Source organism: Muscardinus avellanarius, assembly GCF_963383645.1.
Source record: "Muscardinus avellanarius genome assembly, chromosome: 3".
NCBI lineage: Eukaryota > Metazoa > Chordata > Mammalia > Rodentia > Gliridae > Muscardinus > Muscardinus avellanarius.
In genome coordinates, this window is record NC_137788.1 from 146,901,152 (window position 1) to 146,921,431 (window position 20,280).

The window sequence follows — 20,280 nt, forward strand, 5'->3', positions numbered from 1 at the left end:
ATTTGGAACATGTTAATGGTCAGTTCTCAACTGTTTTATGTTTTATTATTTTTTAACATTCTCTGTCAAGTTCATATGTTTCCAGTTTAGATTAAAGCTTAAATTAAAGCATAACTTTACTAGATGGTGAGGTATAATTGCTGACTGTAGTCAGTGATCTTTAAGTGTAAAGGACAGGATTGTGGTTTTTAAAAACAAGAGAGTACAGATGTACTAATTATATTAAAATGTGAAAAAAAGGTAGCCATCACAAATTCTGGTCTAGTTGAACTAGTTTCTTGAAAAACATTAGACTGGCAAAGTTCCAGAGCACATTGTCAAGTAGACAAGAAAAGAAGCGATGCTTAGGAGGCAGCGTGGACTCCTTGAGAAAGCCTACATGCTCATCAGATCGGTGAGTCGGAGAAAAACGCAGGACTGTCTAGATTGCAGCAAGGACTTGAAAGTATGTCTTACAAAACTATTGCAGACGGGTTGGATAAATGCGAACTAGATTATAATGTAATTAAGATTTGTAGTTGGGGCTGTAGCTCCACGTGTAGAACACTTGCCTAGTATGCAAGGCCCTGGGTTCATTCTCTGGTACTAGAGAGGAGAGAGAGACAGATTGAGATTATTTGTAGCTGACTGAGTAAACCATAATTCAAAAACGGGTGCCAGATGGAGAGTAACTGCCTTAAATGCTGTGAAAATTGTTTTTGGGTGGTAAAAGTGTTTTGGAATTCGATAGTAATGGTGGTTGTGCAACATAGTGAATATACTAAAAGTCACTGAACTGTGTGTGGTTTTTTTTTTTTTTTTTGGGTCTGGGGATGGAACCCAGGGGCATTTGGCCTCCGAGCCACACCCCCTGCCCTATTTTTATTCTTTATTTTGAAATAGGGTCTCACTTAGTAGTGGAGGGCCTCACTAAGTAGCTGAGGCTGTACACAAACCGCGATCCTCCAGTTTCAGCCTCCTGAATGCTGGGATTACAAGCATGCGCCACCACACTGGCTAAACTGTGTGCCTTAAAATGGTTAAAAATGGCTGGGTGTGGTGGCACATGCCTGTAGTACGGTACTTGAGAGGCTGAAACAGGAGGATCCCAAGTTCAAGGCCAGCCTCACCAACTTAATGAGACCCTCAGCAACATAGGTAGACCCTGTTGCAAAATAAAAAAATCAACCAAGTGTGGTGGTACATGCTTGTAATCCCAGTACTTGAGAGGTTGAAACAGGAGGATTGCAGGTTTGGGGCCGTCCTTGGCAATTTATGCCCTCTGCAATTTACTGAGACCCTTTTACAAAATAAAATATAAAATAGGGCTGAGGGTGTAGCTCAAAGGTAGAATGCTCCTGGGTTCAATTCTCCAGCACCATAAAAATAAGTAAATAAGTAAATAAAGAGTTGGAAGTATAGCTCAGTGGTAGAACACTCCCTGGCTTCAATCCCCAATTAAAAAAAAAAAAGCCAGCCAGGCATGATGGCGCACGCTTGTAATCCTTGCATTTGGGAGGCTGAGACCAGAGGATTGCAGTTCGTGGACAGCTTCTGCAACTTAGTGAGACCCTGTTTCAAAATAAAGCATAAAGCCTGGCATGGTGGCGCACGCTTATAATTCTCGCACTTGGGAGGCAGAGACAGGATCACGCAGGTTTGAAGCCAGCTTCTCTGGCTTTAGAGACCCTGTTTCCAAATAAAAATATAAAATAGGTCTGGGAGTGTAGCCCGGAGGTAGAAGGGTTTCCAGGAACCCAAGTACCACCACACACACAAAAAAAAATGCCATTGGTGTATAATTCAAAGATCTTTAGTTTTTTTTTTTTTTTTTTCTGTTTGTTTGTTTTGTTTTTGGTACTGGGGATTGAACTCAGAAGTATTCTACCTCCAAACTGTTCCCCTAGCCTGATTTTGTTTATTTGGAAACAGGTTCTTATTAAGTTGCTGAGAGCCTTGCTAAGTTCCCAAAGCTATCTTTGTGTGTGTGTGTGTGTGTGTGTGGTACTGGGGCTCCTAGAAACCCTTCTACTTCCGGCCTACACTCCCACTCCCAGATTTATTTTATACTTTTTTTTTTTTTTTAATTTGGAAACAGGGTCTCTTAAGCCAGCACGGCTGGCTTCGATCCTGGGCGATCCTCCTGTCTCCGCCTCCCAAGCGTGGAGATTACAGGCGTGCACCACCACGCCTGGCCCAAAGCTATCTTTGAACCTGCAGTCTTCTGTCTCAGCCTCCCAAGTACTGGGATTACAAGTGTGTGCCACCATGTCTGGCTTTGGGTATGTTTTATATATAGGAAACACTGGGACTTAAAAAGGCATCAATGACATTTATCCAGTATATTACATAGCAAATTCTGCTTTCAGAATACTTTGAATGTAAGTACTCTGAATGTATGGATTAAAAAAAACATTTTTTGGGGGTGGTACTGAGGATTGAGCCCAGGGGCATTCTACCTCTGGCTATACCCCCAACTCTGTTTTATTCTTTATTTTGGAACAGGATCTCACTGAGTTGTAGTGGGCTTCACTAGTTGCTGAGGCTGGTCTTGAGCCTGCCATCCTTCTATCTCAGCCTCCCAAGTACTGTGATCATAAGCTTGTGCCACCAAGCCTAGCTATAGATGAAACTTAATAGTGATAACTGTGAACTCATACATTTGGGTTCAAAGAGTGTCTTAAGTACAAGGGGAAAAACAGCACTAGTGAGAATAGTGTTAGTGTGAAAACAAAATGAAATAAGCCTGAAACAATCATTAGCCACTAGTAGAAATGTGAAGTAGGCAGCAAAGAAAGAGATGGTTCTAGCGCCCTCTCTACTCTCATAAACTGCCTGAAATTGGTGTTCCGTTCTGGAGGCCATATTTATTTATTTTGTGGGGCTGGGGCTGGAACCCAGGAGGATTTGACCTCCCAGTTACACCCCTGCCCTATATTTTATTCTTTATTTTGAAACAGGGTCTCACTAAGTGGCAAAAGGCCTCACTAAGTAGCTGAGGCGGTCCTCGAACCCCAATCTTTCTGTCTCAGCCTCCCAAATGCTGGGATTACAAGCGTGGAGGCCATATTTAAAGAGGGAGCTTGCGGGCACTTGCCTAGGGTGCTCAGACTCCTGGGTTCAGTCCTTAGTACTGGAGACAGACGAATAAAAATGGTGGGGTGAGCTCTTGGTAGTCTAGAATAGGGATGATGGATTTGTGGTTAGTTCCTCCCACCCACAGCAAGCAGTGTTGAAAAGGTTCAGAATCTGTTTTGATATGGAACCAGAAGAGCCACTTCTAATCAGTGGGTGTGGTCCTTGTTATTGCTCTAGGACAGGAGCATGTTAGATGAGCATGACCAGGATGGTAAAGGGTCTAATAAATTATGGTTTATGAGGAAGCATTGAAAGGACCGAGGATATTTAAGGAAGAAACGAGATTTAGAGGGAGCAGAGAACTCCGAAGCTCTGCGTCCCGCTTGCGTGGTGGCACCTGCCTGGGGTCGCAGCACTTGGGAGGCTGACCCGGAAGGGTCACAAGTTTGAGCTGGCCTTGTCGACTTAGGGAGACCCCGTTTGTAAATAAAAGATCCAAGTGTGGTGGCACGCGTTTGTGATCCCAGTACTAGGGAGGCTGAGAGGAGAGTCTCGGGTTCACAGCCCGTCTCAGCAGTTTGTGAGGCCCTCCGCAACTTCCCGAGACACCGTTTCAGAAACGAAAAGACTAAAAAATAGGGCTGGAGATGTAGATTGGAGGTACAGTGCTCCTCGGTACCAGGAAAAAAAAAGATTAAAATAGGTAGGGTTGGAGGTATAGCTTAGAGGTAGAATGCCCCCACTCGTTCCGTCTCTAGTAAAACACACATGCACACAGAGTTACCGAACAAAAAATGAAAAGCCTAAAATGTCACAAGGCAATGGTTGCCAAGGAAATATGGAAACAGCTACTGTGTGAGGGTTGAGATGAGGAAAGGTTATTTTATGGCTGGCTTTTGCAAGATAAGCTGAGGTTGTATGGAGGAGGGGAAAGCTCTCTGCGCACTCCTTTGTGCTCCTTCAGAATCGGAACTGGCCTTTGCTACTCCTTCATACCCTTGAGCACCTCTTATGACTGGTTTTTGCAGAGTAGATGTTCAGGAATTTTGCTCAGCTGAATTAGCACAAAGTTGTATATAAAATAGGGGTTGTGAATATAATGTGTATGCAATAGAGGGTAAGAATTTTAGTAGAATGGCGATAAGAACTTGGGATAATCTCATATTTTTTATTATGTTAGAATTGAGACAAGGAGTAGTATTCTTTATCTATGGTCTGGATCCTGTCCCTTCTTTGCTTCTAAGGTCCTTGTTCAGTATTATTTTTCTAGAGCCGGGCATGGTGGCACACACTTGTAATCCTAGTACTTGGGCTGAGACAGGAGCATCGCAGGTTCGCAGTAAGCCTCAGCTACTTAGTGAGACCCTGTTTCAAAATAAAGAATAAAAAATAGATCTGGGGTGTAGCTCGGAGGTAGAATGCCCCCCTGGGTTTTATCCCCAGTACTACAATAAGTAAATTTTATAAATAGATAGATTAAATAGATAAGTCCCTCGGTTGTCCGTCTAGGGTTATAGCTTGCAGGTAGAAGGCCCTTGGGTTCTATCCCCAGTACCACAAAAAAAAAAAAAAAAAAGAAAGAAAGAAAAAAAAAGAAAGAAAGAAAAAAGAAAGAAAGAGAAAAGAAAAAAGAAAGAAACAAAGAGGGTCTCACTAAGTTGCTGAGGCTGCTCAAACTTGTGGTCCTCCTATCTTGGCCTCCCAAATACTGGGATTTTAGGCACAAGCCACCACACCCAGTTGGTGTGTGTGTATGTGTGTGTGTGTGTGTGTGTGTGTGTGTGTGTGTTACTGGGGATGGAACCCAGGGGCATTCTACCTCTGAGCTATGCTCCCAGCCCTATTTTTTAGTCTTTATTTTGAAACAGGGTCTCACTAAGTTGGAAAGGGCCTTACTAAGTAGCTGAGGCTGTCCTCGAATAGAGATCCTCCTGTCTCAGCCTCCCAAACTCTGGGATTATAAGCATGTGCCATCACACCCGGGTTCACCCAGCTGTTTTCTTTCTTTTAAACTGGTATCTTTTTATACTTTATGTTTTTGTTTTTTGTTTTGTTTTTTTACTTTATGTTTTTTAATTGTGTCACATGACGAAGAATGCTTCATTGAGTACTCAGCCATCCCTTCCTCTCAATTCTTGGGCTTACCACTGTATTTTTAAATCACCAGGCTGGTTCCTGTGCCTACATGCTTCTCAGATGTTAGTGGTTTAATAGAATGCTAATTTGGGGGGAAGACAGCCAGAGTTGGGTGGTATTCAGCATAGAGTAATCCTGGTACTTGGGGGACCTGTTGTGCAGATGGGTGTGGCAGAAGAGCAGTCCCTGGAGGAACTGAATCTCAGTGGCTTGGAGCATTCAGTTCCTGCATTGGCGTGTTCCCCTTCGTGTTCCCCTTCCGTATTGCGAGCTGGGAAACCGCCGAAGTCATGTGCTCTGCAGAACTTGTTCAACTGGTTCCTCTTCACAGACCCCTAATTCAGATTCCCACCCTGATTCTTTTCTACATATGCTCTTGGTCCGGGCTTGTTTTAAGGCTTCCAGAGTAAGTGGAGTTCTCAGTATAGTCACTTCTGTGTCTTGCTGAGTGGTGGAATGGGTAGAGCCAACTCTTCACTACTGCTGAAAAATGTTCTCGGGACAAGGTAGACAGGTATTTCATAACTGAGTGTCAGACTCCAGAAGTAGATTTGTTTCTGGGGACCTAGCCTTTTCACACGAACTCCTGCATACATGCAGATATGTAGCTGTCGTTTAGAGCCTTCTTGTGTTTGGTATCTATTAAGTCTTTGTAGTTCTATAGATTGAACCCAAGGATGCTTGAGCTAGACCCCCTGGCTCTTTATTTTATTTTTTATTTTGGAACAAGGTCTAAGTTACTACTGTAAGATTGTAGAAAATGCGGGGTGTGCCCCACTAGCATAGAGACACGCCGAGATCCATAATAAGTTACGAGAGGCTTTATTCGTGGGGGGTCAATCCCCAGCCCCCGGGTCAACCCCCAGCCCCCGCGGGGGCGCGGGGGCCGGTGGCCGGCGGGAGAATACCTCCCTCACTCTCCGGATCCTCTCTGAACTCTGCTCTTCCGGGGCGGGAGGTCTGGTCCCCGGAATCGCAGGCTCCACCTCCTAGCTCTCGGCCCTGCCCCCACTTTACAACTACATGTTGGCCTCAAATCTGTGATCCTCCTGTCTCAGCCTCCCAAGTATTGGAGTGTACTACTGTGCCTGGTTTGTATTGTCATTTAATCTCACACGACCTGAGGTGGAATGTTGTTTGTAATATTCTTATAGATGGGAAATGGAAGCTCAGAGGTCAGTTAGATGACATGTCATTTTTGGTCATTTTTCTTTCCTTCCCTCTTTTCTAGGAGAAGAAATAGGAGTATGTTCCTTTCCCCAGACTGCCACCTCAGTCTTGAGAACCTTCTTTCTTTAGTTCTTTATTTTTGAATTGTTAGTCGCTCCTTCACTTGTACTTTCTTGCAAATTGTGCAAATATATGCTGCTTCTACGATATTTGTTTATTTTTATAATACTAGGGATTGAACCTCTGGGGCATTCTACCTATCTTCAAGCTCTGTTTTATTTTTGTTCTGAAATAGGGCATCACTAAGTTGCCGAGAGTCTCACTCCTTGTTGAGGCTGTTCTCAAAAATACTCATCTTGTTTCATCTTCCCAAATACTGGTGAGGAGATAGAAAGGAAGTAGGCAGATAAGGAAGAGGCCTGGTAGAAAAAAACTTAATTTCCTGAGGGGCAACGAATACTAATTAACTTCCAAGGCTCCTAAAAGAGACCAGCTCTTCCAAGGTTCAGAGATAAGAATGGCCAAAGTTTCACAAAACCATCTGTTTACTAATCAACAAACCCAGGAGACATCACTGGAGCAAGTCTGACACTCCTACTGAAAGGAGACCCTTCAAAGGACATGCAAATACCCTATGCAAATTTTGAGAGCTGCTTCCCAAACTCCAAGCAATAGAGGACACGAAGATATATATATATAAACCCCTAGCGCAGTCACCAGGATGGTTACCCACTCTGGGAACCCCTCCCTGTTGGGGAGCTTCTCCCTCTCCTCTTCTCTCTCTCCCTCTCTCTCTCTCTCTCTCTCTCCTCTCTCCTCTCTCCTCTCTCTCTTCGCGTTAGCTTTGAGAGAAGGTGGAGTGCAATTGAAGGCACTTGGCCTGGACTACACTCGGGTAGTGACCTAAAGGCCTCTGCTGGATATCAAGGCCGACCAGGGCCCCTAGGGCCCTGCACTTTCTTTCTGGCAGATTGCATGGACTTTGGGAGAAAGCAGATTGCATGGACTTTGGGAGAAAGCAGCTTGCAACTGAAGGCACTTGGCCCGGGATACACTTGGGTAGTGACCTGAAGGCAGCTACTGGACACCAGAGCCCCGATAGCCCTTAGGGGTGTTCGGCTACTTTTTCCTATTCCCTGTTACTTCCATTAAACCTTTTACTCCCCTTCCTGCGGTCTGTGGATGTCATTCTTCGCTCACCGTAGACAAGAACCCGGTAAGGAAACACTGAGTTTCTTCTCAAGAAACTCCGTTTCATCTTAAGGAAAAGCTGGGTTTCTTCTCAAGAAACCCCGTTTCACTGGGATTACAGGGGTGTGCCACTACACCTACCTCCACAGTTGTTAGAAAAGCCAGGAATGGTGCTTCATGCTCACAAGCTCCCAGGACTGGGGAGGCTGAGACCAGAGCATCAGAGGTTCACAGCCAGCTTCAGCAACTAGTGAGACCTTGTTTAAAAAAAAAAAAAAAAAATTAGGGTTGGGGGTGAAGCTCAGAGATAGAATGTTCCTGAGTTCAATCTCCAGTAACACACACACACACACACACACACACACACACACACACAGAGAGAGAGAAAGAAAAGAAAAGAAAAAAGGGGAAAAAAACCCTTTCCTGAATATGCTACCTATCTCAAACTAATTTTTTCTCCATTCCCCCAATTTCTCGCTTTTTTTGTTCATACCTTTTATTAACTGATATACAGTTGCCTGTTTCCTGTTTTGTTGAAGCAGTGTTGTCAGACAAATTTGCCTCAATAATGTCTGTCAAAGTGACTGGCCATAAAACCTCTAGCAGTGATCTGAAGGGTACTTTTAACAAAAGCAACAAAATTTTCAATCTTCATCCACTTTACAGTTTTTTAGGACAGCAGCTTAACTTTCTTGTATGCTTATTCTTCCTTAAGAATTCTTTCTCTTTAGCACCACCATGAAGTCCCAACATTAGGCAAAGGGTGGTCTTTTGAATGTTGTGGTCAGACCCAGTGCATTCTTCCTCCATTTGCTTCCCAGCAAAGATCAGTCTTTGCTGATCTGGGAGGAATTTTCTTCTTATCTTGGCGTTTACATTTTCTGTAGAACCTGAGGGTTCAGACTTGAGCTTGTTGGTCTTCTCAGTAAGGTTTTCTCTCCCCCTCAGGGGTTGGGGGAGGTACTGAGGATTGAATTCAGGGCCTCATGCATGCCAGGCAAATGCTTTATCACTGAGTTATACCTCCAGCTCTTTTTAGTTTAGTTTTTGACAGGGTCTCGCTAAGTTGCTCAGGCCTTGAACTTGTGATTGTCCTGCCTCTCCAGCATGAGCTCTCCCCAGGTAGCAGAGATCATAGGTGTGTGCTACTATGCCTAACTTTTTAGGAAGTGTTTTTATAAAAGTCTACATCTTCATAGCAGTTCCACAGCAGTGGCATGTGGGAAAACGTTTTCCTTTCTTAAATTTGAAAAAAGAGATTGTTTGCTACTTCTCCTTCCCCACTTCTAGTTAGTTTTCTAGTTCATGTCCGTCCGTCTGTCTGTCTGCCTTTCTTTCTTTCTTTCTTTCTTTCTTTCTTTCTTTCTTTCTTTCTTTCTTTCTTTCTTTCTTTCTTTCTTTCTTTCTTTCATAGTACTGGGGTTCCTGGAAGCCCTTCTACCTCCCGGCTGTACACCCAGACCTATTTTATACTTTTTTAATTTTTGGAAACAGGGTCTCTTAAGCCAGCGCGGCTGGTTTTGAACTTGCACAATCCTCCTGTCTCTGCCTCCCAAGCGGGAGGATTACAAGCGTGTGCCCCCATGCCCAGCTCATGTCATTTTTTCTAGTTATTATACTCTGACTCTTTGTGTATCTGCATGTGTGTGCGTGCTTGTGTGTGTGTGTGTGTGTGTACGTGACTGGGGATTGAACCCAGAGGCATTCTACTTCTGAGCTGCATCCCCAGCCCTATTTATTTGTTTATTTATTTATTTTGTGTGTGTGGTGTTTGGGATTGAACCCAGTAACATTTCTACCTCAGAGCTATACCCCCAGCCCATTTTTATTTTTTTCTTTGGAAAGAGGCTCACAAAGTTGCTGCGGCTGGCTTTGAACTTGTGATCCTCCTGTTTCAGCCTCCCAAGTAGTGGGATTACAGGTGTGCGTCACTGTAGCCAGCCGAGTACTCTGAGTCTTGCCTCACCACTCCACTGAGAGGCCCCTCGAGGTCACAGGTGACCTTTTCCCTTATTTGTCACAATCCTTTTCTCTTTGCCACCTGTTTTTCTGCAGCATTCACAGTGGCTAGTCTTCCAGATTGCTGGAATTTTTTTCCTCCTAGATTGCCATCACAGAGTCCCTAACCGATTGTCATTTTACCACAGTGAGGTTCTTTTACTTGTTAGATGTTGGTGTTCTTTGAGCACAGTCTTTCATCTCTGTTATTTGTTTCAACATTTCCCTATTTCATCCCCTCCCAGACTTGAAACGATGCTTTGTTTCCCTCTCGAGTTTCAGACTTGTGCTTTCAGTTGCCTGTAGGACATGACTCCCTAGATTTCCCTTAGATATTTCAAGGTGAGCTTGTTTCAGACACGATTTTTTTTATTTCTGGTTTGTGTGTGTGGGGGGGGTACTGAAAATTAAACCCAAGAGCATTCTACCTCTGAGCTACACCCTTAGCCCTATTTCATTTTTTGTTTCGAAACAGGGTCTCAGTAAGTTGTGGAGGGCCTCACTCAGTTGCTGAGGCTGGTTGGCTGCGAACCTGTGATTTTCCTGTCTCAGCCTCCCAAGTACTGGGATTACAAGTGTTACAAGCCACCACAATTCATGCTTGGCTTAGAAATGAATTTTTAGCACCCTCTTCCTATTGTGGATGTCCCCAGGCTTGTTTAATGGCATCATCTTTTATTTAGTCATCCATGCCACAAATCAATTCAGTTTTTAAAAATAATATTTCCTTTTTCCTTTTATAGAAGTTTCTGTAAGTTTGCTATGGATGGTGCCTGGCTCTAGTTTTTTTTTTTTTTTTCCCCCTGAAATTGTGTTTAAGAATGTGGGTTTTCCCCATGTACCAGCTAATAAGTTATTCTTTTTAAAAAATCTTTGGTAATCCAATAGCTGGAACATGGTAATACTGTTTTTTTTTAAGCTTGCACATCTTTGATTAGTAGTAAGATTGAGAATTTTCTTATAGTTACTGGCCGTTTATGTTTATTTTATGAGTTGCCTATTTGTATTTCTTGCCCATTTTTCAAGGGAAGTATTTGTCATTTTATTTGCTTCAGGTATTTATTTTTTATTTTATTCTTTTGGTATTGGGGATTGAACTTAAGGGCATTCTACCTTTGAATTACTCTACCATCCCTACTTTATTTTTTTTTACTTTGACAAAAATCTTATTAGAGTGATTTGAGTCTCATTACTTGCTGAGGCTGTCCTTAAACATTTCAGGTGTTTAATAATATCCACATATATAAGCCAGGGGTGGTACTGATGTCTATAATCCCAGTACTTAGGAGGTTGAGACAGGAGGATCACAGGTTTTTGGCCAGCCTCAGCAAGACCTTGTTTCAAAATAAAAAATAAAAAGCCAGGCGTGGTGGCACATGCTTGTAATTCCAGCATTTGGGAGGCTGAGACAGGAGGATCCTGATTCAAGGGCAGCCTCAGCTACTTAGTGAGGCCCTTTGCAACTCAGTGAGACCTTGTTTCAAAATAAATAATAAAAAATAGGGCTGGGGGTATAGCTTGGAGGGGGTGTAGCCCTTGGAGTCCACCTCCAGCACCAATATAAACAAACAAACAAACAAACAAACAAATAAGGGACAAGGTGTAATTCAGGGGTAGACTACCCCTGGGTTCAATTCCTAGTTAAAAAAAACAAAAAACTGTCTCTGTCCTTCTCGCTTGCTCTTTCTTAGTTCCTTATTACGTTGTGGGTCCCACCCCTCCCTCCAATTTCTTGTCTTTATTTTTGGCAAGTGCTCTACCACTGAGCTACATCTCAGCCTAGTTTCTTTTCTTTAAAATTTTTAGTTAGTTTTTTTTTTTTTTTTTTGCAGTACTAGAGATTGAACCCCAGGGACATTCTACCTCTGAGCTATACCCCCAGCTCTATTTTTTATTCTTTATTTTGAAACAGGGTCTCACTAGGTTGCAGAGGGCCTCACTAAAAAGCTGAGGCTGTCCGTGAACCTGCAGTCCTCCTGTCTCAGCCTCCCAAGTACTGGGATTTCAAATGTGTGTCACCATGCCCGGGAAAACTTAGTTTTTTAAAAATTGCCTTACAGAATTTAAGTACTTTTTTTGGGGGGAGTGGTGTTGGGGAATGAATCCAAGGGTATTCTACTCCAGGCTACACCCTAACCCTATTTTATTTTTTATTTATAAACAGTGTCTTGCTAAGTTGCTGAGACTGGCTTCAAACAAGTAATCCTCCTATCTCAGTCTCCTAAGTACTAGGATACAGGCATGTGCCACCATGCCTGGATAAGTACTTTTTTTAGTGTGTATTTTTATTGGTGCATTATATTCTCACATCATAATGTAAATCATGTTGACATACACAAGCTCTTGGTGCTCCCCTGCCATAAGAACTTTTTAAAATATTTTTGTGGTCCTGGGGATGGAACCCAGGGGCATTCTACCTCCAAGCTATACCCCCAGCCCGATTTTTTTTTATTCTTTATTTTGAAACAGGGTCTCCCTAAGTTACGGAGTGCCTCACTAAGTAGTTGAGGCTGGATGTGAACCGTGATCCTCCTGTCTCGGCCTCCCCAATGCTGGGATTACAAGTGGGTGATTTTTCAAAATTTCCAAAAATCCGCTGTTTCCAAAAAATCAAGAAGTATAAAATAGGTCTGGCTGTGTTTTGCCCAGAGGTAGAAGGGCTTCCAGGAACCCCAGTACCACCAAAAAAAAAAAAAAAAGAAAAAAGAAAATAGGGCTGGGGGTGTAGCTCAGAGGTCAAATGCCTCTGGGTTTCACCCCCAGTACCGCCAAAAAGAAAAAAGGTAACCACCCCTACCCCTTCCCAGTACTCTAGGGAAACCACCATCTTCCTCCCTTCCCTCCTGCCTACTCTCCTAACAAGTGGTTAATTGGGGACAAGTCTGCCTCTGTATTGCTCCAGGTAAGGACCTTATTGTCTCTCTCCTGATTTGCTGAAATAGTTGCCTAATGTTTCTCTCTTGAATCTATCTTCTAGCCTCCCCTAAGTCCCCGGTTTGACCCAGGCCAATTTCTGCTAGGAAAGGTCTGTTGGTTCCCATTGCCTGCAGTTAAAAAATACCGGTGTTGTGATGCATCTTCACCTAGTTGTCTACCACAGAGATTTGTCATTCCTGAAATGCTCCATTTGATTCCTTGCTTTTTTGTTTATTCTATTCCATTATCTTAGATGTCTTCCCATTTTTCTCCTCTCTAAATACTGTCTTGCAAAACCTAGTTCAGTTATCACCTCCTGTTGTAGCTAGCTGGGTTTTTTTTTTTTTTTTTTTTTTTTGGTGGTACTGGGGTTCCTGGAAGCTCTTCTACCTCCGGGCTACACTCCCAGACCTATTTTATACTTTTTTATTTTTGGAAACAGGGTCTCTTAAGCCAGTGCGGCTGGCTTCGAACCTGCGCGATCCTCCTGTCTCATCTCCCAGGCGCGGGGATTACAAGCCTGCGCCACCATGCCTGGCTAGCTAGCTGTTTAAGCATCTCTCTTCCCAGATAATGATTTCCTTGGCGATAGGGATTGGTATTTAGTACAAATTACACGCCACTGATGAGCCTCACACAGAGGAGTCAGAAATGTTTCCTGAATGTGTGGCTGTCATAGTAGGTAATTGTTTTGGAGAATTAATTTAAAACATGTATAAAAGAAAACTTGAGCCCGGCTTGGTGACATATGATTGTAATCCTGGTATTTAAGAGGCTGAGACAGAAGGATGGCAGGTTCAAATCAAGCCTCAACAACTTACTGTGGGGATGTAGTTTGGAGGTAGAGTGCTCCTAGATTCAATCCTGAGCATCAAAATGCAGACAAGCAGGTGAACACAGACAAGCAGAAAAACCAAACTTGTTACAAACAGACTAAGCCATGTGTGGTGGTGCATGCTTATAATCTCAGTACTTGAGAGGCTGAGACAGGATGATTGCAGGTTGGAGGACAGCCTCAGCAAGTAGTGAGACTATCATCAACCTAGCAAGACCCTGTTTCAAAATAAAAATAAAATAAGGCCAGCTTGGTGGCTCATGCTTGTAATCCCAGCATTCAGGAGGTGAAGACTGGAGAATCGCCATTTGTGAACAGCCTCAGCTACTTAGCGAGGCCCTTTGCAACTCAGTGAAACCGTTTCAAAAAATAAAAAGACTAAAAAAAATAGGGCTAGGGGTATAGCTTGGAGGTACAATGCCCCTGGGTTCCATCCCCAGTACTGCAAAAATAAATAAATAAATAAATAAATAAATAAATAAATAATAAAAATAAAAATAAAATAGGGCTGGGAGGGAGTGTAGCTCAGAGGTAGAATGCCCCTGGGTTGAATCTCAGTACTTAAAAAAGACTAAATATAAAAAAGTAAAAATGATTATGTAATTATAATAAAGATAAAGTTTTGCATAAGCACTTAATTGTCAAACTAATTTTGTCAATTTCACCAGGGCTTAATACTTAATAGGTCTCTCTCAGTGCTTAATAGAGTGAGAGCTGTTACTGAAGTCCTGTTCTGATGGATGCTTCAGGAAGCTCAGCTTTAGCATTTGACCTTTGGTTAGTGAATGCTTAGTAGGTGGTAGCTATTATTATTTTTGAAGGACGCAGCATATTGAAGTAAAGAAGAGTATAGGCTTTGGTATCACACCAACTTAGGTTTAGGGTGAGCTTACTATGTGAATAATCTTGGATAACAGCCGGGCGTGGTGCGCATGCTTGTAATTCTAGTTTGTAATTTGGGAGTTTTTGTAATTTGGGAGGCTGAGACTGGAGGATCTGGGTTCGTGGACAGCCTTGGCTACTTAGTGAGGCCCTTTACAACTCAGTGAGACCCTGTTTCAAAATAAAGAATGAAAAATAGGGCTGAGGGTGTAGCTCGTAGGTAGAATGCCCTGGAAACTTTACTTTTTGGAACCCAGTTTTTATATATGTAAAATGAGAACAGTAATTCTACTTACTTTATGAGGTTGTTACAAAGATCAAATGAGATAATGCATATATTTAGCTTCGTATCTGCAAAAGGTGTTAGTTGCTTTCTTTGGTTTGGTTTGGTTTGGTTTGGTTGCAGTCCTGGGGACTGAACCTGACCTTGAGTTCTGATCTTTTCTCTTTTTTAACATGTTCTCTCTCTTGCAGGTGGATGGAAGCTTGTCTCAGTGAAGATCTGCCCCCTACCACAGAACTGGAGGAAGGGCTTAGGAACGGGGTCTATCTTGCCAAACTAGGAAACTTCTTCTCTCCCAAAGTGGTGTCCCTGAAAAAAATTTATGATCGAGAGCAGACCAGATACAAGGTGAGTTTGTCCTTGCTTGTTACTTCAACTCCAGTAAACTTGAGAAAGAAGTTAGCATATTTTATTCTAAGTGAGCGCTATAGAGAAATACGTGTAAGGTGTGTTTGTACTGATGAAGTACAACCTTTAAGCTGCCCGGCAGAATGGAGAAGATAGTGCAAAGGCAAGGTATAGTAATAAAACTTTATCTGTCTTTTTTTTTTGGGGGGGTACTGGGGATTGAACCCAGGAGTATTATACCAAGTTGCAGAGGACCTCACTAAGTAGCTGAGGCTGGCCTTGATCCTGCGATCCTCCTATCTCAGTTTCCCAAGTACCGGGATTACAAGTGTGTGCCATCACACCCAGCTTGTCTTATGTTTCATGGTTAGAGTTCTTTTTGGGTGCTGGGGATAGAACCTGGGACCTCATGCATGCTAGGCAAGTGATCTGCCACTAAGCTACTTCTGCCAGTCGTGGTAGAAATCTTAAGATGATGCCATGTATGTGGAAGTTTTCATAATGCTCGGTGAAATTTTTTCATTCTTTGAGGAAGTAACTAGCAGAATTACTATTCTAAACCTAATTTTAAGACAGATGTGGTGGCACACGCTTGTAATCCCAGTACTTGGGAGGTTGAGACAGGAGGATCACAGGTTTGCAGCCAGCCTCAGCTACTTAGTGAGGCCCTTCACAACTTAGTGAGGCCCTGTTTCAAAATAAAGAATAAGAAATTGGCCTGGGGAGCCAGGTGTGGTGGCGGACCTTGTAATTCCAGCATTTGGGAGGCTGAGACAGGAAGGTCACTGTTTGTGGCCAGCCTCAGCTACTTAGTGAGGCCCTTTGCAACTCAGTGAGACCCTGTTTCAAAATAAAGAATAAAAAATAGGGCTGGAGGTGTAGCTCGGAGGTCGAATGCCCCTGGTTCTATCCCCAGTACCATCAAGGGGGAAAAAAAAATCGGCCTGGGGAAGGAGCTCAGCAGTAGCTACACCCCCTGTTCAAATTTTTTAATTCTTTAATTTGCAACGAGCTTTGTTCAAAAATAGCAGATATAGTGGCTGAAGTTTTAACTTAAAGGTAGCGCACTTACCTAGCGTATTCATAGCCCTGGGTTTAAACCCCAACTACACACACACACACACAAGCGCAGACAGACTGTGTGTGTGTGTGTGTGTGTGTGTGTGTGTGTGTGTGTGTGTGTGTGTGTGTTGGAGGGGTATTTCTATGTGTAGCAGGAGAACCCTTACTGATATATTTTATAATGCCTGTCATTTTCTTAGTCTCTTCTGTCTTTCAGATACCATATTAATTGCTCTATTACATTACCTCATTTAATCTTTTTTTTGTGTGTGTGTGGTACTGAGGTTTGAACCCAGGGGCATTCTACCTCTGAGCTATACCCCTATTTTTTATTCTTTATTTTGAAACAGGATCTCACTAAGGAGCTGAGGCTGGCTGCAAACCTGCAATCTACCTGTCTCAGCCTCCCAAGTACTGGGATTACAAGTGTGCGCCACCATGCCTGGCTCATTTAATCTTTATGACAGATATATAAAGCAGGTGTTGTAGATGGGGAAACTCAGACTGGAAGGGTGAAGTGACTTGTTCAGTGTTACCCGTCAGTGGCCAAGCCACGAGTTCAGTCAGGATGATGTCACTCCAAAGCCATGTTCTGTCAAGTACACTGTACACAGGAAGGTTCTCAGGTTGTTCCTAAGCGAGGGGAGCTGAGGCGGGGATTTGGCTTGTTGGTGTTGGGATATAAACGGGAATATTTTAAATTTGAGAGAATTTAAGCTCTCATAAGGAAACTTTTGCAAGGAGGTTTTTATTCTCTATTTGCCAACAGTGCCTAATGGTCTCACATTTCTTTTAGGCAACTGGTCTCCACTTCAGACACACTGATAACGTGATTCAGTGGTTGAACGCCATGGATGAGATTGGACTGCCTAAGGTAACTCCCTCCCTGCGCCATTGCTCTGGTTGTTCTGTTCTGCAGAGTATTGGCTCTCATTCTACCTGTGAGATCATTTTCAGAATCTCTGGTTAATTTTGTTCCCCCAGTACTAGGGATTGAACCCAGGGCTGCTCAACCACTGAAGTCGAAGTCTGTTAAATCCAGAACTAAGTCTTCATAGAATACTCCACTCTCAAGTGCTTTTTATTTTGAGACAAGGTCTCACTAAGTTGCCCAGACTGACCTTGAGCTTGTGATCCTCCAGCCTCAGCCTCCCAAGTAGCTAGAATTACAGCTGTGCACCACTGCCCCTGACAGTTAATTGTCTTTTAGTACAAAAGAGTCTTTCTGTTTGATTTAGGAAATGGATTTTGTTCTTTTATACTTCTCATATCTGACCCCACCCTAGAGAAATTTTCTATGATGATATTTATTTTTTGCTATATCAGTTGTAGATTTACATTAAAATGTTATTTCTTAGGCCGGGCGTGGTGGCGCATGCTTGTAATCCCCGCGCTTGGGAGGCGGAGACAGGAGGATCGGCTGGTTCGAAGCCAGCCTCGCTGGCTTAAGAGACTCTGTTTCCACATAAAAATGTTAAAAAATAGGTCTGGGAGTGTAGCCCGTGGGAGTGTATCCCGGAGGTAGAAGGGCTTCCAGGAACCCCAGTACCACCAAAAAAAAAAAAAAAGTTATTTCTTAGATAGAATTTACATACTCTTAGGTTCATTATTTTATTTATGTATTTATGTATTTATTTATTTTGTGGTGCTGAGTATGGAATCCAGGGCTACAGTCCCAGACCTATTTTGTATTTTATTTGAAAACAGGATCTCACTAAGTTGCTGAGAGCCTCACTAAGTAGCAGAGGCTGGCTTTGAACCTGCGCAATCCTCCTGTCTCAGCCTCCCAGGTACTCAGTGAGACCTTATTTCAGAATAAAGAATTAAAAAAAAATAGGGCTGGAGGTGTAGCTCAGAAGTAGAATGCCTCTGGATTCAATCTCCAGTAACACACACACACACACACACACACACACACACACACACACACACACACACAAGGCTGGGCATGGTGGTGCACACTTGTAATCACAGCATTTGGGAGGCTGAGACCAGAGGATCAGGGTTCGTGGACAGCCTCCGCTACTTAATGAGGCCCTCTGCAACTTAGTGAGATCTGTTTCAAAATAAAGAATAAAAAATAAGTTAGAGGGTGTAGCTTGGAGGTCAAATGCCCTTGGGTTCCATCCCAGACCTGAAAAAACTTGTTTTTTTGAATTTAGGTCAGGTTTGAGATACATGCTTATAATCTCAGTACTTGTAGGTTCTCAGCCAGCCTCAATTTGGTGAGACTCTGTTTCAAAATAAAATATAAGCCGGGTGTGGTGGCGCACGCTTGTAATCCCCGCGCTTGGGAGGCGGAGACAGGAGGATTGCGCAGGTTCGAAGCCAGCCGCGCTGGCTTAAGAGACCCTGTTTCCAAAAAAAAATATAAAATAGGTCTGGGAGTGTAGTCCGGAGGTAGAAGGGCTTCCAGGAACCCCAGTGTCACACACACACACACAAAAACTAATAATAATAATAAATAAAATAAAATAGGGCTGGGGTTGTAGCTCAGAAGTAGAATGCCTCTGGGATCAATCCCCAGTAACACACACACACACACACACACACACACACACACACACACGTGCGCGTGTGCGCACGCACATTTAAACTTCTGTAGACAGAGGGAGTTGTCTTTGATGTAAATGGAGGGAGTGAAACAGGTTATAAATGTTTGTGTCTGGCTAAGATGAGCTTACTCTTTTTGTGTAAATTAAAGTGGATATTCTTGGGAAACATCTGTAAGAAGGTATGTTTTTCTCATTTCTATGTGACAGGATTTAGAGGTGGTTTTAATTTTCTTTATACTTCCCTGTAGAGCCCCAATTTTTGTAACTAAAGAAAGAAAAGGAAGTGAGATGTGAAGTATGAGAAAGTGGCTAAAACGTCAGGTGTGAGGGCACAGACTTACAACCCCAGTACTTGGGAGGCTAAAACCGGAGGATTGCAGATTCAAGATCAGTGTCAGCAACTAAGTGAGGCCCTTCACAATTTAGTGAGACCCTGCTCCAAGAAAAAATAAAATAGGGCTGGGATGCTGGGCGTGGCGGCGCACGCTTGTAATCCCCGCGCTTGGGAGGCGGAGACAGGAAGGAGGATCGCAGGTTCGAAGCCAGCCTCCTTGGCCTAAGAGATCCTGTTTCCAAATGAAAACCTGAAAAATAGGTCTGGAAGTGTAGCCCGGAGGTAGAAGGGTTCCACCCCCAGTACCACCCCCCCCCCCCAAAGAAATAGGGCTGGGATGTAACTCAGAGATAGAACAACCCTGGTTTCAATCCCCAGCAACCAAAAATAGATGATAGATAGATAGATAGATAGATAGATAGATAGATAGATAGACAGACAGACAGACAGACAGACAGACAGACAGACAGGGGCTAACATTACTTGAAAGCGAATACTTGGTATTTAGCACAGTGCTGAACTCATTGTTACATACGTAGTTGTCGAAGTCTGTTAAATCCAGAATTGAGTTTTCAGAGAAGACTAGCTTTATCCTCTCTCTTTTTTTCCCCAGAGCAAAATGCTGAAGTTCTCTTCCTTGTCTCTGGTTTGTGTGAGAATTAGGTCCTACAAATGTCAGGAAATGCAATACATCAAAAGCTCTTACAGCTACTTGGCCTTTTTATACACCTGTAACTTCCTGTTCCTTTTTTTTGGGGGGGGTGTTGGGGGTGTTGGTACAGGGATTGACTCCTCCAGGGGTATTCTACCTCCAAGTTATACTCCAGACCAGTTTTATTTTTTGTTTTGAAACAGGGTCATGCTATATTGTTGAGAGTCTCACTACATTGCTGAGGTTGGCCTTGAACCCGTGATCCTGTTGTCTCAGCCTCCCAAGTACTGGGATTACAGGCATACAACACCACACCCAGCTTCCTGTTTTTTAATATATAAAATGCTGTACTGTATAGTAAAAATACCATACTGTGCACCTGTAATTTCTCATCCTTTGTTTATATAGTGTCTCACCAGTTGGCAGTGGCAGTTTAATTTCTTTTGAATGGTACTGAGAGCTTTGTTAATATAATAGTACTGTTGTCACTACAAAATGCCTTTTTGTGTGTGTGCGGTACTGAGGATGGAACCCAGGGGCATTCTACCTCAGAGCTACACCTCCAGCCCTATTTTTTTTATTCTTTATTTTGAAATAGGGTCTTACTGAGTTGTGAAAGGCCTTGCTAAGTAGCTTAGGCTGTTCGCAAACTGCGATCCTCTGGTCTCAGCCTCCCAAATGCTAGGATTACAGGCCTGTGACACCACGTCCGGCTCAAAATGCCTTTTTAATGGTATAACTTTATTACCTTTCTATTTAGTAACAGTAGTGTATTGTCCTGGGCCACAGCAAATGAATCCCCTAAAGGCTTTCAGGGACAACATGGTAATCATAACCATTAACCTTGAAGTGTGTATCTTA

General features: G+C 43.1%; 1 protein-coding gene across 1 annotated transcript in view; it reads left to right on the forward strand.

Moving 5' to 3' along the window:
• Positions 1-20,280, forward strand: part of IQGAP1 (IQ motif containing GTPase activating protein 1) — a gene marked incomplete at both ends in the record, with an annotated part of 127,793 nt that overhangs the window by 22,877 nt on the left and 84,636 nt on the right. The window contains 2 exons of the mRNA XM_080691744.1: positions 14,660-14,816; positions 16,675-16,752. Coding sequence (XP_080547870.1) covers positions 14,660-14,816; positions 16,675-16,752 — 235 coding nt within the window. The remainder of the gene's footprint in view (positions 1-14,659; positions 14,817-16,674; positions 16,753-20,280) is intronic.